The sequence below is a fragment of the Syngnathus floridae genome, chromosome 8 (assembly GCF_059516105.1).
Source record: "Syngnathus floridae isolate MCC-2025c chromosome 8, RoL_Sflo_1.0, whole genome shotgun sequence".
Taxonomy (NCBI): domain Eukaryota; kingdom Metazoa; phylum Chordata; class Actinopteri; order Syngnathiformes; family Syngnathidae; genus Syngnathus; species Syngnathus floridae.
In genome coordinates, this window is record NC_142420.1 from 8,277,444 (window position 1) to 8,299,372 (window position 21,929).

A 21,929-nucleotide genomic window follows, 5' to 3' on the forward strand; every position below is an offset into this window, starting at 1 on the left:
GACACCCCTTCCGTAAACAATAGATTATCTTGTTGGGTGTCACCTTCCCTCAGCCTCCCAAAGGCAGCCTAAGTCGACTTTATGTGGATGATTTACAAGATCTTTATTCATTGCTAAAGCAATTTCAGCGACATTCCCCCTTTTTGATATCCACACAAGCTAGCACAAGGGGATTGTTTGTCTTTTGAATTTAAAAGAAAGAAAAATGAAAACCCAGCAGATAAGGATATTCAAATTTGTAAGTCATTCAACTTCCAAGGCCCAATGAGCAATGTATTTGTTTGTCCCGATTTTTGTTGTTGTTATTATTTAGTTTGTTTTCTATCTACACTTGTACAGGAATGGTATCTCCAATTTAGGCAATTAAATGGCTGTATAGTTTTTTGACAGAGAAAATCCCAAGGAGATCCGTGCAGCCGTGCATCTTGAATTAATTGATTTCTGACAAACTAGTGGAGCGTGGATGCTATTAAATAACAAAGAAATGAATAAGCAAATCACAAACATTCGCTCACCATATCCCCTGATTAAAGTTTCACAACAACAAACCTATTCATCCATGCGCGCCTTAGGCTGCCTGTAGTCTCATTTCAATGGACGAACTTCTTTACATCATTAAATTTTATATAGGAGCTAAAGAGACCCAAGAAGCAGATTTAAATCTTTGCTCTCTGCTGCCAATTCATGAGATTGTCTGTCTTAATGGATAAGACCTTTACTTTTATTACGGCCGTATCAAAACAATAATAGATGTGAACTATAAGTAATAGCTTTGCAGTAGCAAATGTCACGACTCCACCCTGGCCGACTTCTTTTACATGAAACTCAGGAAAGGACTGCAGCCAAGAAGTAGCACGAGCTCAAGGTCCCATTAGTCTGCCTTTCCTTCCCGTCTTACTGCCCAAGGAGAAAACTCGTACTGCTCTTCTTGCGGATACCTTTGTCAGAAACGAAAACACAATGTCAATGCTGGACATTACTGCTCTTTCCATGTGTTGAGTGGATGTTACTGATTCATTCATTGGTCTCTAATGGTTTGTGACAGTTGGCTGGAAATGTAACTTTTACTGGAGGCCACCTCCGGTCTTGTCCTTCTGTCTGTCTCCGCCGCTGACCACTCGTGTTGTTCTGAGGCCGCTGCGTTCCACAGAGAGCCTCAGCTGTTTCCCCGTGTTAACACCCAGCCGTGTGTAGCCGCGTGGGTTTGTGTCCCGCTGTGTCGGTGTGTATGCGAGTGGCCAAACGGCTCCTGTCTTGACAAGCAGCTGTCATAAATGCCGCCATGCCTGTCCTGTATACTTGAATCTTGCACCTTATGTGTGTGTGGAAAGTGACCAGGAAAAAAAAAAAACACACACAAATTTGCTGACTTCAATAAGCAGTGTGAAAGGAGCTTCATAACCTTCTGCTCTATTCGATTGTTATTCTATTGCTCTCGCATTGTGGTCCAGTGTGCGGCTCGGTGCAGATTGATGATGTGAGTGCCGGTGGCTGCGTTATTCCAACACTTGTGTGATTGATGAGGGAAGCTTCACTTAGCATCCGTCTCTTGCTCTTATTTGGTCTTCACCTCCTTCGCTTTCTCTTCCTGCCTCTGCCTCACTCCTCACCTCTTCTCACCCCCTCTTATGTGTTCTTCTCTTCAGCTCAGGACTATCGATTAGGTGTCTTGGTGGATCTCTGTCTCGGCCTAAGTGAGCAAGTGTGTGTGTGTGTGTGTGTGTGTGTGTGTGTGGTGGGTGTAGTCTAAAACACCTGTCTTCCTGACAGGTAACAAACGCAGCATTTTGCCTCCCCTGGTGAGGCGTCTTGTACCCCGGTGGGCCGCATAATATACACATCACACGTTCTGACTGCGCTTATGCTTCCAACATCTCTTGTGTTGTTGTTTGTCGTGTTATGATTACCCTAATATACATATAAATGTGTATAGAATAATGTATAAAATAGTTTAGCAAGGTGATTGAGAGTTATTTTGAGGCTTTACTTGTGAAACCAAGCTAGCCAATCCTAGCTGCAGCTCATACATAAAGCGTTTGGACAAAGAGCGGACACAAGGTCAAAAATGCAGTTCGGGAAAAATGCCACATATCTTAACGCAGGGCCAGCATGCAGCATAGCATTCACAATCAGGCTGGAGAGGTGATTATATAGCTATTGTATGGCAGGAAATTAAAATGAGCCCCTGGTCATCACTATCGATCTGCCCAAGGAGAGGAGGAGGAAAGGCAGAAAGGGAGATGAGGAGCATAAAGTAGAATGAGGAAGGTGAGAAATGGTTGCTGAATAGTTGATGTCTGTATTTGCATGTTTATGTCTGTCTTCAGGCAGTTTTAACACTTGAAGACATTAATTGCAAAGGCCCGTTGACAGATTAAGGATTCCGAGTCACAGAGTTGAATTTCAATTAGGTTAAATATAGATTGGAGCAGATGAAGCCGCGAGACTTTTTAATGTTCACTTCACCTTTCTTTCGATGAGGCCAAGTTTTATCGGGCCATGTTTTCATTTATTTGTTTGTTTGTGTGCAACCGCTTGTCAGATTTCTAAATGTACTGCGGGTCTGTTTATTATAATGGGTAGTTTGTCTTCCACTGATGTTCACGGTTATAAATTTTGTTGAACATTAACATAAATGTGCCGCGTATGTAAGTTGTAATGTCAAACCGGGTTTAATGTGGAAAATTCCACCTTCTCATCTGTGTAAAATCTTCCGCCGGCAGATTGTAATTTGTCATAGTCAGTAACGCAATAGCCTGATGCAAATGTCTTTTTTTTTTTTTTTTTTTTCTTTCCGATATATGCTAACAGGTGGACCTCTACACACTGAAAGTGATCACAGGCATCGCCATGCAGGGCGCCATTTCCAAGGAGACGCAAAAGTCATACTACGTGACCACTTTCAAACTAGAGGTCAGCACCAATGGCGAGGACTGGATGGTTTACAGACACGGCAAGAATCATAAGGTAAGGTCACAGCCCACCCACCAGCACTCGGAAAAAAAAAAGCAACTACAAATAGTGTGGATGATCTTGGGTGACACACAGGCTATGACATGGGCATGTGCGCTAATGGCTGAAAGGAAATATGAGATGGAATATTCAGCCGCAAGCCAGAAAATCCAACCTGTCTGTCTGCGATTACAGCCGTCGTCATTCATTTGGCTTAATTTAGGTTTTAAATTTTTTATTTTTTTTTTACGACCAAGCACACGTCTCCAAACTCCTAATGATACCTTACATCATTGCATACTGTGACCACACGGTACAATCTGCTTTTCCCATCACATCTGGTTACTGTTACTGACTTGTAAAAAAAAAAAAAAGTTCAAATTATCGTCAGCCAAAAAGAAAGCTCTCCGCTTCTTTCTCCAAGGTGTTAAAGCATTTGAGTTAGACTACAGTCTAGGGATGCTGTGAAGAACACAAGCAGATGCAGATCTTAAACTCAGTGCCACCGCAGTTAAATGGAAAAAGCATTCCTACGCCTGTCCAGCGGTTGTGGCTGTTTTTACCATCACAGACGTTCTTCCCGTGCTAGCGGTCCACACGTTGTGTCCTGCGGTCTAACACCATGTCTAACGCTCGGCTGTAAACCCTTCAGGGACACTCAGGCAAAGCCGCTCGCTCACAGGAACAAACTCTTAAGGGAGGAAACAAGAGAAACCATGAGAGCATGTTTGATTTTTTTTTTTTTTTTTTTGGGTGAGTTGCAGAGCCTAAAATGTTTATTTCAGCCAGGGAATTGATGAAGACTATTTTCCCTTTACTTCTTTTTAATGTTGCTTAAAAAATAGCGAAAGAGAAAAATCATCATATTGAGGGATTTTAATGAGGCTTTGCAGAGTGAATTTTTCATAGATGAAGAAATGCGGGTGAGTCAACGTCTAAATGGAAAGAAGCAAGTTTGATGATGATGTTTTGTGGTTGGTTGCGGCACCCATAATCCTGCTTGATTCCGCCATAACCATGGAAAGCTGTTTCACAGCTGAATGCTGACAGCAACACAGATGGGGTGAGCCTGTGTTACTCATGTTTTGCCTGAGTTAAGTCTTTTGGGGGGGGGAGGGGCTTACATGGTGATAATATCCAGCCCTTGTCTTGTACATACACGCTGACAAACAGACCCGAACGCTTATTGCATCCTTCGACTCGTCAGGGGACATTTTTTGGTTGAGAATGGTGCTTCGGAAAAAAAAAAGCGTGAGGGACTCGGAGTCTAAAGACTGAAAACGGATCTCAAAAAATTGTTGTTGATAGCACATAGAATGGCGGACAAGCGATTTTGGCATGTGCAAGGACACCACAACTAAAACAAAAATGGCCGACCAGTGCCAAGTTTTAATTGAGACTCTTAGATCTAATTCAGCGTTCCTTTACTATGACATATTGGCATATTTTTAACAGTTGTGGTTTAGTCAAGGATTGTTTTGAAACATTCCAAAATGTGAAGACAAAAAAAAAAAAGATTTCTTGGCCATTGTCATTTAAATGTTCCGCTCAGGGTCATTGCATACTTCTTTTATTTGTTCGATTCTACTGTTCCCACCGGTTTTAATGCTTCAGTCTTATTGATGAAGTCATAAAAGATGAAGCAAGACTTTTGGACCAGGCTAATAAGAGAGAACCCGCTGACAATTTATCTGTTGATGAAATCTTTGTATCAGCCGGCGCCCGATGGCTCCTCTTGGCTGACATACCTCACGTGGCGAAGCAACAGCATTCTAAATGGCCAATGCGCCTCGAATCCATAAATCATTAAACAGCAGTGGTCAAAAAAAATCTATTCCTAAAGTCTGGCTCCCATTACAACACACTCAGATGGAAGCATTTAGTTCAAGAATGTACCTTTTATATGAATGACAGATGAGAAAATAAGTGTTTTGCTACATGCCTTAGAGATTCAAGTTCCTAATAATGTGACCACATACCAGACGTTCTCATTCATTCACTCCTATCATTTTCTCCATCCATCAAGGCCTCACTTTTGCCCACTTACGCACGCCCTTCAAATCTTCATTTGCATCCCCCCCCCCAACCCTTTCTTGTCCACTTCTGCGCTTTTCCATTACCTTAACTCTGCTAATAGACAATAGGGCAACTTTATGCCGCTCGAATAAATGCCGGCGCGTTAATCTCAGTGAATTGTTGCGTTTTATGGGCAAGAGGCATAAAAGAAGGTCAACCTATTATGAACATTAGCTGATTCTGCTCTTACTAAGAAGCACTTATCCCAATTGCAATTGTTTATTACAGGCGTAGGAATAAAATCACATAAGCATATCCAAAGACGAATGAATGTTAACATCTGGGAGAGAGCCCATAGGGGAGCCGCAACTGTCAACATGCAAACGTGATTTGTGTGATCGGTAAATGGATTTGATAATGTCATTCGAGGTCTAATGTGAGCCAGATGAGACATATGGAAAATAGTGGGACTTATAGGAGAACGTAAGAGCAGCGCAAACAAAAAGGGTGGACAGAGCTCAAGTAGTGGCTCGGAAACCCCGGGGTAGAAAGTTTCCTGGGAACAAGTGAGTGAAGGAAAGCGGCAGAAGGCTGGAGAGAAGTACACAAGTGTAGGGGGGGGGGAGCAAAATGAGGTTGGAATGGATGGATGGGAGTGCAAACGGCGCCAGGGAGCAGAAGGGGAATAATGAGAATAGCAGACGAGGGTGTTGCCTGCACAGATGTCTCTAGATAGATCCGCTGGCCGGCATGGAGGTGAAGAGAGGGGGAAGAAAATAAAAGGACAAGTGCGAGTACAAGGAGAGGAAAGGCTGAGAGTTGAGGAGAAATCAAAACAGGAGGCTGAGGTCAAAACAGGCGTGATAAATGAAGACGCTCTGTGAGGAAATGGAGAGGAAAAGGACGAATGGGGAAATTATCAGGTAGTCATGTATCATAAAACCAAACACACACACAGGAAGACTGACCGGCCGCACAATGCATGCGTGTGAGAAGAGATGTGAGGGGACGGAAGATGTTTTACTATTTTATAACTGTCCACACGCATACTCACAAAAGACGCACATCATAGACTTTTGAATAATTCAGCGCGTCTGCACCGGTCCTTGCCGGCTGACTGAAGGAGGACCCGCGGGCTCACCGCGTCACACACGCATACACACCAGCCGACACACCTGTTCTCTAGTTAGGTCCGCTGGTTGTATTCCTACTCAATCTCTGCATGGACGCTAATGTGCTAGGTGACGAGGATCGTCGCCAACCATTTTGAAAGCCACACATACGAATTTATTTTCTGGGTCCGTGTTAGTTGAGAAAAAAAATTACTCACTGCATTGTTTTCAGACATTTGTAGCAATTTTCTACTTTTGTGTTAACATTGTTTACATAGATGTCAATAATTTGTATTTTAAGTTGTTCCAATTTAAATTACTGTTCCTACCATCACTAAATGTGAACCAGTGATTTGAAAAGCCCAGATTGACATGATAGCACAAAGAAGATCAAATCTGACTGGACCCCTAAAAAAAATCTGACATAAACACTGCAGTCAAGAAAATGCTACAAATAGAAGAGAATTGACTCTTTGGAATAAACTAATCCAATTTCATGTTGTAAATGTAGGTCAGAGCGCTGATGAAATTTGTTTAGGTTGGTAGAAAAGGATTTGCGGGCCTTGAACGGCCACGACGGATATCAATGGCCTTCATGCAGTATGTTGACTGTAATTATGATTTTACTACTGTGTTAGCGTGAGACTGAGGTTCATTCCAACTTGTATATAAAATTGGGGTTATATCACTGCCGGAAAGATCTGAACGGAACAATGTTGTGATCCTTGGTATCAGCCAGCCGTGTCTTTTTAACAAGAGCCCATTAACAAACCTTCGCAAAACGCACACAGTCCATTAGCTGATTGCTGCCCAAGCATTTTCGAGATTGTTAACAGTAAATTGAGGCGTTTAAGACCTCGAGGGGGGCGAATACATACCACCTGACACCTCCTGCGTTGGATGCTCACTTGCGTAGCCAAAACACATTTGTTATGCATAAATAATCATGGTGCGATCACGTATTTGTCTTCAGTACTTTTTTTAAGTTTGGTTAGTTTTTATAAGTGTTATGGAGCAGATCTTGCTGTTTTTATTTTATCAAAAATACTTTTGGTTATTTGTATTAGTTTGAGTTTTTTAATATATGTCTTATTTGTAAAGTGCAAGATTTAAAAAATATATATAGATTTTGTAACTCGGAAAAGTAAACTAAAATTCCGAAATGAAGACAGAGCATGGCTCAGAAACCCGACGAAAGTAATCAGGCATTTTTCCCAATAATGTAATTTCACAGCCAAAGAAATTTCAGGCTTAATCTCACAAATTTAAAATCTATGACAGTTTGGACGGACAAGAGGTCAGAATGCCAATCCAGTATTAAATCTTGAGGAAGTTCATAACTGCTTTATTAAGCACAAAAAAAAAAAAATTAACAGCTCAACACAAGGTCACTGTGTTCCATTTGCACAGTAGCCTTCCACTAAAGGGATTTGCCTTGACTTAGGGCTTGTAAAACAACATTTGTCACAGTGGAAGCCGCTCCACATTTGCAGCTCTGTTTGGTGACCCCGAACAAAGCTCTGTGTGTATTTGTGTACACGAGCGTACCGAGGAAATGTTTCATCGGCCACCGAGGGAAATCAGAAAGCCACCAGCAGCCCAAAATCCTCAGAGTCGGACTTTATAATTATACTTTTGCTACTACAGTGACACACTCACGCACGCTTGTAATTACAATCCCATTACGTCTTTTGGGGCCTCTTGGCATTTTTCCATCATTTAAACTGGTATCCAGGCCATTAAGGGGCACTGGTTCACCGAGTCTCGTAACCTTCCCATTTGGTCCTGCGTTCAATCCCCCAGTGCCTTGATGGCTCCCGTGTAATTCAGAGGGCTTCTTTATTTTTTTCCACCCCTGAAGGCTTCTGTTGTTTCATTCTTTAGGACCAGGGAGTAATGATGAATCTGCACACACCAAACACTCAAAACAAAATGTCTATAAATGAGTACCCAAGTAAGTCGTTACAAGGCCTTTGGCTCGGTTGAACGGCTTTTATTGCACGCTCGCCGTCTTGTTTCCGACGCGGTTGTAACGGAAGAGCGAGACGGCGAAGAGAAACAGCTGTAGTGAAACAACGGGAGGTACTTGTAGTCGAGATGAACATGTTATCATGACAGGGAGACGGAGTGAAGATGTCAACGTAAAAGCCAGAAATAGGCGAAGAATAGCAAATGAGAAGCCCAGCTGTGTTTTCCTGAACCGAGCCCAACGCAGATGACAGCCATAAACGCGTATGACGCTGTCAGACGGAGACAGCAATATTAAGTCGGGATGTCAGATGATGAGAAGAACACTTTTAGAAATGTGAGCCCGCATCCAGCGTGTCTTTTATCAGCTCGCGTGTGCGAGTGTGTTTTTGTGTGTGCGCTTGGCAGGGGGTTCGCCTCCGAGGGCACGGACAGTGTGTGTTTCTCTGGAGTGTGTTTAGAAGACAGTTGAGACTGATTGACGCTGTGTGTGAGTGGAAAAAAAAAATTGTGTTTTTCTTTTTGTGTGTGTTTAACCAAGAGGATGCTTTCTCGCATAGTTACACTCTTGATTTATGACACACAATGTTGCCGTCTTCAAGTTAACCTTTGCACTCAAGTTGCTCTTTGTGAAAACGGAACATTATGTACAGTCCGATTCTGTACGTGTTTGTAACGAGAGAGGATTTATTTTTCAAGCTTGTCGTGGTGAGCGGACCACCGTGAACCATAAATACGTGCTGCCGTGATTAACTGTAGTCTTTATTTTTGCTCCCGTTAATAAAACACACCAGTGAGATGACTTTGTGTATGCAAGGGTTCAACAAACAAGAACATTCAGGTTTTTTTTGTTTTTTTTTACCGCATTAACAAAATAATTGAGTGAACAAAAATCGCTGTAAAGTGCGTTTTTTTTCTGTTTTTTTATTTAAACAGCATAGTTTTGAATAGACAACAATTTTGGGAGAGTAGCATTTAGCAATGCTGTGTGATATAAAAAAACAAAAAAAACAGGATGCAACAGTGTTTTCGAGGGAATGCTATTATTTTTTCCACATGTGTAATGCGTTAGTCATACACAATAATATTCCCCATATTTACATTTTTTGCAGCGCTTCAAATAAAACAGATTGATTCGAAAAGGAGTTTCAAAATTATGACACACATATGATTTATTGAGGGAAGCGCCGCAGAGGTGCTAGCAGTACTTTTTTTTTTATGTTTGCTCAAAGACTCTCCGGCATCACTGGAGCCACAAAAGTTGACATTTGTGTAAATTAAATGAAAATCAAGGCTCAGTCCCAAGAAGTGCGTCAGACAAGGTGATGACTTCTCAGCAGTACCTCTGCCAAGAAGTTCAAATATGTCTCATCAAGACCTTTGGGGCCTTATGTTACTTTTAGCGGATGAATTTATGAATGTATTATTTGTGCCATTCTCTATCTCCGTAGGTTTTCCATGCAAATACCGACGCCACAGAGGTGGTTCTCAATCGGATCCCGCAGCCCGTCCTGGCCCGCTTTGTGCGAATCCGACCTCAGACGTGGAAGAACGGCATCGCGCTGCGCTTCGAGCTTTACGGCTGTCAGATTACTGGTAAGAAAGACGAAGCATCTTTTTCTGGCGAGCTTAACTGAGCTTTTCCGGCCCATCTCCTCAAGGGGCTCCTGTAAAAACATGCTGGGAGTTTTATAGGGGTGATATACTGGCGTTAACGTTAGGTCACAAGGTGGGTCGGTGCAAGAACAACTCCCTAGGAAAACATTTCCTGTGAAAACCATGAGTATCAATCTTTTTTATTCCTCTGCTTTCATATCATCAATTTGCCCGTCCGTCCGTCCATTCACCCAAAGTTTATTTTCATACTTTCCTGCTTGCCGTCATTTATTTCTCTCCTTTTCATAAGCAACACACCCACTCTTTCAAACCCATACCCGCCCTTCTTCCTATCCCTCCCTATCAGCCCCCTCCCGAGTCAGTCCTAATAGAATAATACTAGATTGTGATGTGTGGGTGATTACATCAGAGAGTAACGGGCTCTCGGCTTTCATCTGCAGCCCTGGCAAACAAACGGGATTTCAACCAGCATAATCAGCTCAATACTATAAATAGATAAAACTTAATTAGAGAGTCTGTGTTTGTGTGTTTTACAAATGGTAAAGGGGCAGGTTTCAATCAGTGTGTGTGTGTGTGTGTTTCTTTCACTGTATCATTATTAGGTTAGGTCCTCTCGCTGCTGCCATTGTAGTGGCCATTGAGAGCGACAGATAAGCTCTTATCTCGGGGGGGTTATTTCGCCACCCACCCAAGCTGTAATCACACTCGAACAAGATGATACTGCTTGCATGTGCGCGTGTTGTCTTATTTCAGTACCTGAACTTGTAATGCATCCCCCTCATCACTCCCAAAAAGAAAGAATGAAAAGGAGGAAAAAAACTACAGTCAAGCAACATTAGATGTACCGTGCTTGAATTATTTTAATATTTCCGATCCAGGCAGTCCCTTCTTGCCCCGCCCACGGTGCTGGCAGTCTCTGGTGTGAATTACCTCCAATCCATCAAGTGTCTGACTAAATCATTCATTTTATGAGAAAAAGCTGCTATGCAAAATCATTTGAGGGCGGACTAAGCTCACCAAAAGTTGGAATATATCGTTTTAATGAGCACAGCAAATGTCTTATAGCAAAGCAGCAACGCAGTATCTTTTGTTTGATGCCGACATATTGACAAACATGCACACGGCCTATCACAGTGCCCCATGGGGACGCGATAATGCCCTATGCAGGCCTATAAAGGCGGACATAAAGCAGTCAAACAGTGACATGCCATTAACTTAAATCACACTTTTATGTCTCTCGCTCTCCTTTTTTCTCACTTTCTTTCCATCCCGTCTCCATGGCGCTGCTCACTTTTTCTTCCCGCTCATGCGCTGTGTCCTATCTATCGCCTCCACTCTCAGCCTCTGCACCCGCTCTCGTATTTTTCCTTTGCCCTCTCTCATTTTCTCGCCACATCTCTGCTCTTAAATCTTCGCCCGTTACAGCCTCATCCAAGTGCCCCCCCTGACACCCCCTCCCCCCTCGCTCCGTCTTTAATCTCGTTTTATGTCGGCCCCTGCAGCATCTATCAGTCATTTGTTTATAGCACCCTTATCACTCTGCTTGCTGGTTTTCATGTGCTTGTTTGGAGACATGGTGGCGTGTCTGCAACTGTGTCCATTTTGTGGATCAGTTCACCTTGTCACTGGGACCTTCATGTATGGTGGAAATAAAAAAAAAAAAAAAGTACACCTCTATCCAAAAGCCCAGGTTTTAGTGGGATTAACAAAAATAAGAGCGAGATAAATAAATAAAGATGCTTTTGATTGAACCCAAATAATGTTGGGATGTTTTAGGAGGCTTTTCCAATACTTATTTATTTATTTTAAAAATTTCCCAAACACATATAGGTTCAATTAAAGACTGAAATTTTTGGCCATAATTCACTCACATTTAAGGTGAGTTCTATCGATATATAAGAGGGTGTGCACACTTGTGCAACCACATTATTTCGGTTGTTTATTTTTAACTCAACTTCTCATAAAGAATAGAGTTGTACAGGTTACAGTTTACATTAATCCTCAGTAAAGTTTTCAAATTGTCATAAAAACTATTTAAACTGGGATGTGTATACTTTTTAGATCTATTTTTTGTCTTATTTTAAATCATGCATTCGCTGGCTATTTTTGTCATCTCCGGAGATCACATTCTCATTAGGTCTAATTGTGAGCTGCAGCTGCTCCAACAAATGAAAGAGTAAAAAAAACAACAACTTTGAAAATAAACAATATGTTAATTGAATTTTCTCCTTTGGTGTGCATTGCCCTATAGAGGGAGCTTAACCACTGCGTCGCTCGCCGTTGTTGTTTATTGTCAATTCATTATTTACTGCGGCGAGGTGCGGTTGCAAACATCACAGCATTAAACATTCATCTCCACCAAGACCCGAAGAATGTCACCATCAATCATCGTCAGCCTTCACTGTCAATAGCCTCCCTCTTTCTATCCTTCTCTTCTTCTCATTCCTTCTCTCCCATCCCTCTTTTGACTTCTAATTTTCTTTTCGCATTTGCTTCCCGTTAAATTTGTTTGACCTTTTTGGCTTTATTTTTTTCCTTCACGTTCCTTGTCCTTAAGCTCCTCTGTTAATTTCTCTCCTCCTTCTCATCCTTTCTTCCATACATTATTCAATCACCGCCTTCATTTAAAACAAAGTTCAATTTTTTGGCACTCCTCCTTTTTTGTTTTCATTAATATTTATGAATGTAAGGTTCTGATTCTCGTTTGGCTCAAACACATTTGTCAGTCTAATAAATCACATGGCTTTGATCGCACCACACTTTTTATTTTGTTCTTCCATTTGGGATTCAATGCGCCGCAAAGACTCTCGTGGCTCGGCTGAAGTTTTGCATAGACTTTGTAGCGGCATGAAGGCAAAATGCTCTGACGGTTTGATGGAAAGCCTTTCAGAGGAGCCGCAAAGTGGAACATTAGTTTAAAAAGAAAAATCACGCTAGAATTTTCCCTCCGAGATCAAGCCTGCGCCCATCTGTCGGCTCTATCGATACCTCCTGGCCCTTAGAAGGCTGGGCGGCGCTGGATCCCATCCAAGCTGACATTGGATGCGATACCGGCTGCATCCAGAACATTTTGTTAGTCATTATAGGAGAACAAAGCCAATAAGGATCAAAACCAACCCGAGTTGAATTAGAAAAGGAAATAATATGCACCCAAGCTCTTTTTGTTGGGGAAAAAGCAAAATTGCATTTCCCAACCGGTAGTGAAGTACTCACTATGTAGTCAGTCTGAGTGATCACATAATATGACCACTAAATATGACATTAATTGAGATCTCACCTCCTCCAATCAGACGCTCCCTGCTCAGAGCTGCAAGGCATGTTGTCTGGACTGCTGGCGGACTCGCAAATCTCTGCGTCCTCCATGAGGGATATCCATGGCTCCATGGGCACAGCCAGGCTGGTGGCCAGTCGCTCAGGATGGTTTCCCAACCCGACGCAGCCCATCGCTGGAGAGGAGTGGCTGCAGGTACTTTGATGTCTTCATATGGATGGATGGATGGATGGATGGATGGATGGATGGATGGATGGATGGATGGATGGATGGATGGATGGATGGATGGATGGATGGATGGATGGATGGATGGATGGATGGATGGATGGATGGATGGATGGATGGATGGATGGATGGATGGATGGATGGATGGATGGATGGATGGATGGATGGATGGATGGATGGATGGATGGTTACAACATTGTTTGTGTCGCAGGTGGACCTCGGCGTGCCCAAGATGGTGCGTGGCCTCATCACGCAGGGTGCGAGGGGGCTCGAGGGCAGCACCAGTGCCGAGAACCGAGCTTTTGTCAGGAAGTACAAATTGGCTCACAGTATGAACGGAAAGGAGTGGACGTTCATTACGGACAGCAAGACAGGCTTTGTAAAGGTAAAGATTCATCCTGGACTGTTAGTCTCCCTCATCTTCTGTAATCTTTAAGCACTCTTGTAGACTGATCATCTTTAAACGGGATTATTGGTCTGTCACAACAATAATCCTGCCGAACGTCGGCGGACAAACCTGCTCAACTGATTTTCCTCACAGCTAATAAGCGATTTGCGAGAACGTTGAAATCCTGAAAGCCATATAATTCTTGGAAAATGATATTTATTACCGCCTTAATAATTCAATTTAATCACGGTGCTCCACATTGAGTCTTGCGCACTCTTTCTCTCTCTCTCTCTCTCGTTGTGTTTTGGTTTGTCTTTCATCCTCTCGTTCACTCATCCGCCGCTCGGCTCTCATGGGTGTAATTAAAAATTGTCTGTCCTGCATCACCACCACTCAACACTGCTGGCAGTCGGAGGCGCTGTGAGACAAGGCCCTTTAAACTCTACTCGCTAAGGAGACTCCGCCTTTAAGAACTGTAATCGTACCACCGAGTGTCTGTCTTTTCTGCTATTTTTCTCTCATCTGCTTGTCTTATTAATCGAGGAACCTTGAAAATCCATCGTGTGTTTTTCATTTGGGATATGGAGAGGACAGAAGATAGAGTTCAGTTCATCAAGCTTACATTATGGGTGATGTGCTGCTGTCTTGCCACTTTGATTGACAATCAAACGACTGAGTCTCTCTGTTGTTATTTATATGGCTCATGTCACGCTGTGCCGGGAATCAATAGTCATCCGTAGGATCACGTGACTTAAGGTCTGCAGCATTTTATGTTTGAGTTCTGCTGACAGTTTTACCTGCTCCCTCCAAAATAACTGAATCTATAGACAAGCTCTCTGATAGCAAATAGCAGAAGGAGCCCGACTGGAACAGTCAAGCAAGCATCTGTCATTTGCTGAGGCAGATTTTCTTGTTGACTGAGCAGCAGAAGTGTTTATCCACATTTGCCTGCAAAAAAGAAATGCCCAAAAAGGATCATTTACATTGTGACTCATCATGATGACAAGGGCAAGACACATATTGACCTCTCGTTATTCTTCTTCCTTTCTGACAGTTTTTTGATGGCAACAGCCACTACGATACGCCAGAAGTGCGACGCTTTGATGAGATAATAACTCAGTACATCCGAGTTTTTCCCGAGAGGTGGTCACCTGCTGGGATCGGCATGAGGATGGAGGTCCTCGGTTGTGACCTGCCAGGTAAGAGCAACAATATCGGGCGCGGCCTACACCTAACATAACATCTATTTTCTACATAGACATACGACTGAATGTTTAAATATTTGAATGTATGCTTGCATTTAGTATCTTTATTGTTTGTTTATTATCCAGTGTGTGTATTTGCTTGGTATTAAGCTCTGTGAGTGTGTGTGTGTTTATCTTTTACAAGCTTTTACTTTCCACTCGTGAGATTGCGTGTCACGTTAATCGTGGTTTTCTATAGGCATTTGCAACATGTCTGGACACGGATTAACATGTCTAGGTCATGGGGGCTTCTACCAGTCATTGCCATCTGTGTACAGTACCTCTGTTGTTGTGTACTTTAACATGTACAGTACAAGAACAGGAAGTACATTGGGTCTGGATTGATAGATTCCTTCAACTCTCCAACTTTACTCCAAATATACAGCATATGTCATAAAATTGCAGTCCTCAGAAGGACAAGGACTTCCCCGTGTCTGTAATGGATAAAAGCAATATGTCGCAAAGGGCACATTAAAGTGTAATGCTCGCCCTCCTTTCGCCTTCATGGATTTGTGGCTGTTGGTGCCGCAGTCATAATGTGACATGTGACAGGTGAAGGGAAGCAAGGGATGTGGAGTGGCCTGTTGGCTGTAACTGATGGCAGAAAGGAAGCCACTTGGAGTGCAGGAGACCTTAAGGGAAGCGTATATCCTAAATGTGTCAGGACTGGCCAGCTGCCTGATAGTGATGGGAACAGAAGAGAAGAGAGGGGACATCCAGTTTTTATGCTTGCTTGAGGTGTTTTCCATTGGCAGTGCTTCAAATAATACAAAAATGAATTGGAACTGTTGTCAGATGCAGATGAAAAATCTGGATAATCAATCAGGTGTTAGTTATCACTCAGTCATTGAAAAGATATTTTGGTTCTGTGGGAACAGTCTGACGGAGGTTCATAACCCCATCACACACCTTTACGAGAGATTTTGTGAGCCAGCTGGCCTTCTTACTCAACATCGAAAGCGATGTCGTTACTTTTGATATCATAAATGTTTGTTCTGCATGAATGAACCAAACTCCCCACAGGAACACTCTAACATCTTGCAGATGAATCGTCTCTCCAGGTGAGTGGAATCAAACGGGGGACTAACTCCATATTTTTTCTCAGTTTCACTTCATTTGCTGCAAGGAGTTATAGGCTGACACCTTTTTCTGCAGACATTACAACCGAGAGCGCCGTACAAATTGATCTCTTGACTATTGCAGTTGTTTAATAGCCTTTCTGGGTCTGCCTGCCAGATGTTTGCCTTCTGGATGTGATCATAGCCGTAGAAGTGATAACACCGACAGCGCTCACATTTTCACAGCATAGAAATTGCTCCTGTTACAGCATTGTTTGGCAAATTGGCCTTTCACTTTTCTCTGTCACTTTTTATTGTCTTCAAACGACGCTACACTAGGTGATGCGAGAAGAAGAGAAGTGGAAACCCATGACCATTGTTTTTGTGTTAACTCTAGTAATATATAACAATAATATATGTGTCTGTGTGCGTACATATATATTTGTGTATGTATATATGTTAGTATATTTGGATGTACATATATGTAAATAGCATCAAGTTTTTAATAAGTACTCTAATTGTATATGACCTCTAAGAGGCTTTGCTGCGTCATACCATATAAGTTTGCAAACACACACAAGCACACATAATCATTCATGACAGATATCGTATTTTGTCATTCCAGGTTTCCAGTTAAATTCATAAATTAGCACTGTATGTGTGTGCGTGTCCACCATCACTGATAGATTTCACATGTGAGACATGGCTCCATTCCAGATTTCTTCATGCGATGACTGGAATGTAGCCTCAGCTCTGGCCGCACTCAGTTACGACTACTCGATGTCTCTCGCTCTTTGCTTCTTACCGATTCAACTTTCAACTTTAAAAATACTAGTTTTCTAATAATAGCAGTTAACAGTAATTATATCCATGAATGTAAGGAAACTATCTGTAGGCATGTGCTAGGTGGTGCTGCATAATCATCCGCCTCCAGCAGATTCCATTAAGTCCAAGATGTGAGCTGCTGTATAGCAACAGGTATAAACACACAGGGAATGGAAACTAATGTCAGTGTAGGAGGTCGAGTCATGAAGTGTGTGTGGCTTCGCCCGTTCCATCTCCCAGCCACCCTCCCGTTGCATTCCCTCTTCATCACAAGGCCGTAATCACTCCCATCTCTGCCAAGGCTCCTGTAACACCCCCACCGCTCCCCACTGCACGCACACGCAAACCGCAACCTCCACACCTTCCCTTCACTCCCGACCTCATTACTCGTAAAGACTTTCTTCACGCTACTGTATGGAGCACATGTTTAAGCTTCGTCCTTTCAATTTTGTTCCAGCAATATGTCAATTATGTGGTCATTAATTTGGTATTAGTGATGTAAAAAAAAAAAAAAAAATTCGATCATTAGGAATCATGGTCTTGGAAGTTTTGCACAGTAGGTTAAGCCATGTCCTTGTTGAAATGTGATTGGCAGGCGGTGTAAAAGCCACCCTTGGTCAATAGCATACTTAGCGTAATGGTTTCTGCAACACTTAAACTCATTTCCTGCGGTTCGCTGTGATTGTTAGCCATTCACTGGCAGAAGCGTCTTATTATCTCTTGATTGTGAGCAAGGCACTTAAGGCGACGATTACAAGCGCGCACTTTTGTGCTACACAATAGGCCAGCGAACAGTTCAGCGTTACTGGTTGGTTGTACTCGCAACGTCTTTCCTTGGAGCATTGTAGGGCATGTCAGTGTTTTTTTTTTTTTTAATACCTACTGATGGATTTCTGAGTATTATCTTTGTAGTTTTAATGGATTCCATCCATTAACACACTTATACTTATCTATTGAAAACTCCAGACAGACTGCTTTACGTATTTTAATTCAGCGTCGCCAAAGAATTACCCACTGTTTTTAATCAAGCTTTCAGAATCCTAATTCATCGTCATACCTAGTCTAAAACTTTAAGCTATAACATATTTGTCGCCTTTTTGGTTCTTAAAGGTGCCTTTAAGAGTCCTAATTTTACCAAGCTGTCATTGAATCATAAAAAAAAAAAGGAAATCCCCACACCATGCACTGTCACTAACAATTACACTATTCACAGTATTCTCTCTTTGTCAGACACACACACACATACACACACTGAATGGGTAGTCATTATTTAAGCAGACAGAGGTAGATTTATACCGAGAGCTCTTTCCATAATTGAACAGTTCTCGTCTCTCTGTTTCCGCCTCAGGCTGCTTCGTCAGCAGCTTTCGGATGAGGCCTGAAGCTGTGTGTGTGTGGTTGTGCGGAAGCAACACCTGTTTCTAACTTTAAGTTGCATGACTTCTGCTTGACTCACAGGTTGATTGCCATAAACAATTGAAAAATGTTTCATAATTCTCTTTAGACCAGCATCGTTGTGCAACCTGATTGTGAGAAAGGGTGATGGAAAAACACATTAGTACTCAGGAACAAAAAAATCAAGCCGATGAAATGGAGCCGGAGAACAGAGTTGACAAACGCTGCGTGCGGTCATTAATTTGCAAGGTGGCACAGAGAAACGTGAATAGGTTATGTCTTTCATGTCTTCATGTCTGTCTGCCCTTCCCTGCGCTCACTTCCTCTTCCCCCCTCCTCAACGGGGGTAATTACAGAGGTAAAGGGCACCAAATTAAAAGCGCTTAATGTCAGCTGCCGGGAGCTACTTATCCTGTGTTAATATCTGATCCGGTGTCGTAACGACGTACTTGTTCCTGCCATATATGTGTGTGTGTTAGTCTGAATATTTTGTTGAACTAAAACGCAGCCCACTGTGGGTACACAGTCTGTAATAAGCACACATCAGATCTTCTTGGCTCAGTCATCCCAGCCTATGGCTGAAATAAAATTGGAGAGTGAAAGACAGAAGATAAGGGATAGTACTTTCCTGAGAATAACTTGGTGGAAAGGACCAGATAAACATATGCAGACATTTACAGCAGTGTGTATGCGACTGTGAAAGGAGGGGGGTGCAGGTTAAACATTCGGCGGGTGTTTAGAGAAGCTCAACTATGGAAAAGTGGTTATCACGGTCAGTTTACTGACAAAGCCCACAGCTGATGTGTTGGTGTTTGCACCACTCTTTGATTTATCACACGAGCGCCGACACCAAGGTCGCTGTGAGTGCGCCATCTATCATGTGTGTGTGTATGTGTGTCAGCCCTACAGTGAAGAGCGTGGTGATAAAATTTCAGTCTGTTCTGTCGAACAAAATGGATACTTTTTTTTTTTTTTTTGCAGAATATACTTGTATGCGCTTTAGATTAAACCTCAGCATCACATCAATTGGAGCTGGAAATGGTTTAATGCATTTGTGTGATTTCACATCTGTTTTCCTCGTTGGCAGAAACAACCACCGTGCCTGACACAGCGACCCCCACGCTGCCCAGGGTGGAACAGTCCACTGCAGCAATGAGACCTGGTAAACAAACACACACACACACACACACACACTTAAGGTCGATCTGCTGATGTCATTGTGCACCACTGGCTTTCTGGGCTTTGAAGTCTGCTGGAATCAAAAGTCGCCGATGAGGCTCTATGTGGGTGAAAATCGGATCTCACAGCCACCAGACCTCACATCCTCTTTCAAACACAAACACACACACACACACATACACAAAAACCTGCGATGAATATGATGGCGAGCGGCTTCGCTGGCAAGTCATCTTTTTGGATAAATGACATTTTATTGCATTTAAAAGCGCATACATTTTATTTCCTACATTTTATTCCATTTCCTCCGTTGCCCTCTTTCTTTCCGTTTTAGTGAAATATTCATGCTTGTCCCATTTTATTGAAATGTGTTAATATATTCTTTTGAGCGCTGCGTGCCTATGAAACCAGGGTGTCTGTTTTAACTCTTTATGGGAACTCTTGAATCAACCTTTTGAACTTCGACAAGTTTTGCATTCTATTTATCCTAATATGTAATATTTTCTGGGGGTTTATTCCATCTATCTATTTCTGTTACATTTCAAAATCGTTATTATATCGTTTTATATCTTCTGCTAATCGTTTGAGGATTACGATCATATGTTGGGGGGGGGGACATGCGACGTCAATTTGGAACATATGCTTAAGTTACCAAATATGATTCCCTGCCAGCTACCGCATTTTAGCTAAGCCAGATGTCAGGACACAAATACAGAAAAGAACATGTGTTTGTTGAAAGTGGCGCAACATGTTGTTAAAGATTTGTTTGTGTTTTTGTGTGTGTCGTAGCCACCACGCCGTCGCTGTGGGCCGTATGTGATTTTGAACAGAGCCTGTGCGGCTGGTCCGCCGATCCGCAATCAGGCGTCAGCTGGTCCTTGCACATGGCCGGGAGCAGCGCCGCTGGTCATAGCCAGCATGAAACCAGGCAGGATCTGACACTGGGGTCAGAGAGTGAGTACTTCCACGTGTGGCAATTGCTTTTTCCGCAACGTTCACCGCAGATATTTCCGTGTACCAAAGGGGTGACCTCGGGGATACCTGACTGAGTAATCCAGATTTCCGATCAATATTCTTTGCCTCGAAGCTTTGTAGTGTTTTTAGAAACACGCTAGAATCAATGACATGATATGCAAGCTCAAAAGAGCAATGTTTTATTTTACACTCTATTGATTGTCCAGCTAATATTTGCCTGCAAAGTGATCATCCCCTTTAAGAAAGGAAAATAAAATAACATTTATCGTATCAAATCAGGCCCAGATTTCACATATGTGAGATGATTTCAATAAGCGTGTCTTTAGTTCCAACTGAATTTAAATGAACTTTTCAACAAGCTGGTTTTGCTTATTGTCCCAATCTACAAATACAAATTAATTCCAACTGCTTAAGGAAAAAGTGCCGCAGGAGCCATTAAAAAAGAAAAAAAAAAAATCGTCTTGATGCAAAAACTCAATCTATTTCATCTTTTTATCACCCGACCCATTGTTTTGCAAATTACCCGCCTCGGTTCAGTAGAATTTTGGAAACACTGATCCACTGACTGCTATTTATTGACTTGAGTCACTGATTTTCAGGATACTGTCATCGAGTGCAGCATCACTTCATTCATCCTCCTCTCGTCCATCAGCGTTCTCTCATATCTTCTTGCAAACTTTCCCTTTTCTGTCACTTGAGCTTTTCACATGTGTTCATCTTTATTAAGACAGCCCGAGGTATCCTCCATTGTTTTATCCATCAACCACACGCTTGCTGCATCGCTCAGCCCATCTATTCACACACACGCATGCAATACTTACTGTACTCTCTTACACACACACTCACACACACACACACACACACACACACACACACACACACACACACACAAACAGGGCCAGCAGCAGTCAGATAAATCAGATGATGGCTCTGACAGAAGTGCAGCCTTAGCTCTGCAGCACTCCCCGAGGCGTCTTGCAGACACAAACACACATATTTAACCACTCAAGGTGGGTCGGCCCACATATTGAACACTCGAGAGGCCCCGCCCACACACAGACATGACCTTGCCGTATAGCGAGGCTTTCTGTTTGTGTATCAAAACTAAACACTTGAAGGTTGAGTGCACAGCTCCTACGTGAATAAACAAGGCCGCACGTGTGTGTTGAAGTCTTTCCGTGCACGCGGGCTTATGAGAAATGGATGTAATGGATAGAGGGAGCGAAAGTTTCCCGTTAGACAGCAACATGACATTAAGTCGTGTTCTACAGCCACATGTGCGCGGCGGCGGCGGCGGCCCCCCTTTCTGCGAGCTGTCTCCCTGCGCAGATCAAAACCCCGCACTTGTCACCCAAAGCTCTTTAAAAGAGAAAAGCCCGACCTGAACACAACCGAGCCCAGAGAAAGGATTCTTTTGATCTCTGATAGTCCGTGACTGAATTTTATACCCCGGTGAGATTTTCATAAAAAGAAACTCTCCACGGTAGACATGCCTGTAATTGAAAAGCAAAGGAAAGGAGTTTATAAAAGCAGCAATAAGAAAAGCCACTCACTGCCACTGACTAGGATATTAATTTGAAACACCTCATACATTTGCTTTGAATTGCTTTTCCGTCCAATAGGTGCCGGCTCTCTCTGGGAAGTCTTATCTCGCCTTTTCAGACCTGAACACTATTTTGCCCTGTAATTGTCTCACCATGTATTAAT

At 42.6% G+C, this 21,929-nt stretch overlaps 1 protein-coding gene across 3 annotated transcripts in view; it reads left to right on the top strand.

Annotated features, from left to right (window-relative positions):
• LOC148394354 (neuropilin-2-like) overlaps positions 1 to 21,929 on the top strand; it is a 58,904-nt gene that overhangs the window by 25,221 nt on the left and 11,754 nt on the right. For all 3 annotated transcript variants that reach the window (XM_088383149.1, XM_088383148.1, XM_088383150.1), the window contains 7 exons: positions 2,812 to 2,967; positions 9,500 to 9,644; positions 12,956 to 13,131; positions 13,373 to 13,546; positions 14,604 to 14,748; positions 19,159 to 19,233; positions 20,037 to 20,201. In XM_088383149.1, the coding sequence (XP_088239275.1) occupies positions 2,812 to 2,967; positions 9,500 to 9,644; positions 12,956 to 13,131; positions 13,373 to 13,546; positions 14,604 to 14,748; positions 19,159 to 19,233; positions 20,037 to 20,201 (1,036 nt within the window). The remainder of the gene's footprint in view (positions 1 to 2,811; positions 2,968 to 9,499; positions 9,645 to 12,955; positions 13,132 to 13,372; positions 13,547 to 14,603; positions 14,749 to 19,158; positions 19,234 to 20,036; positions 20,202 to 21,929) is intronic.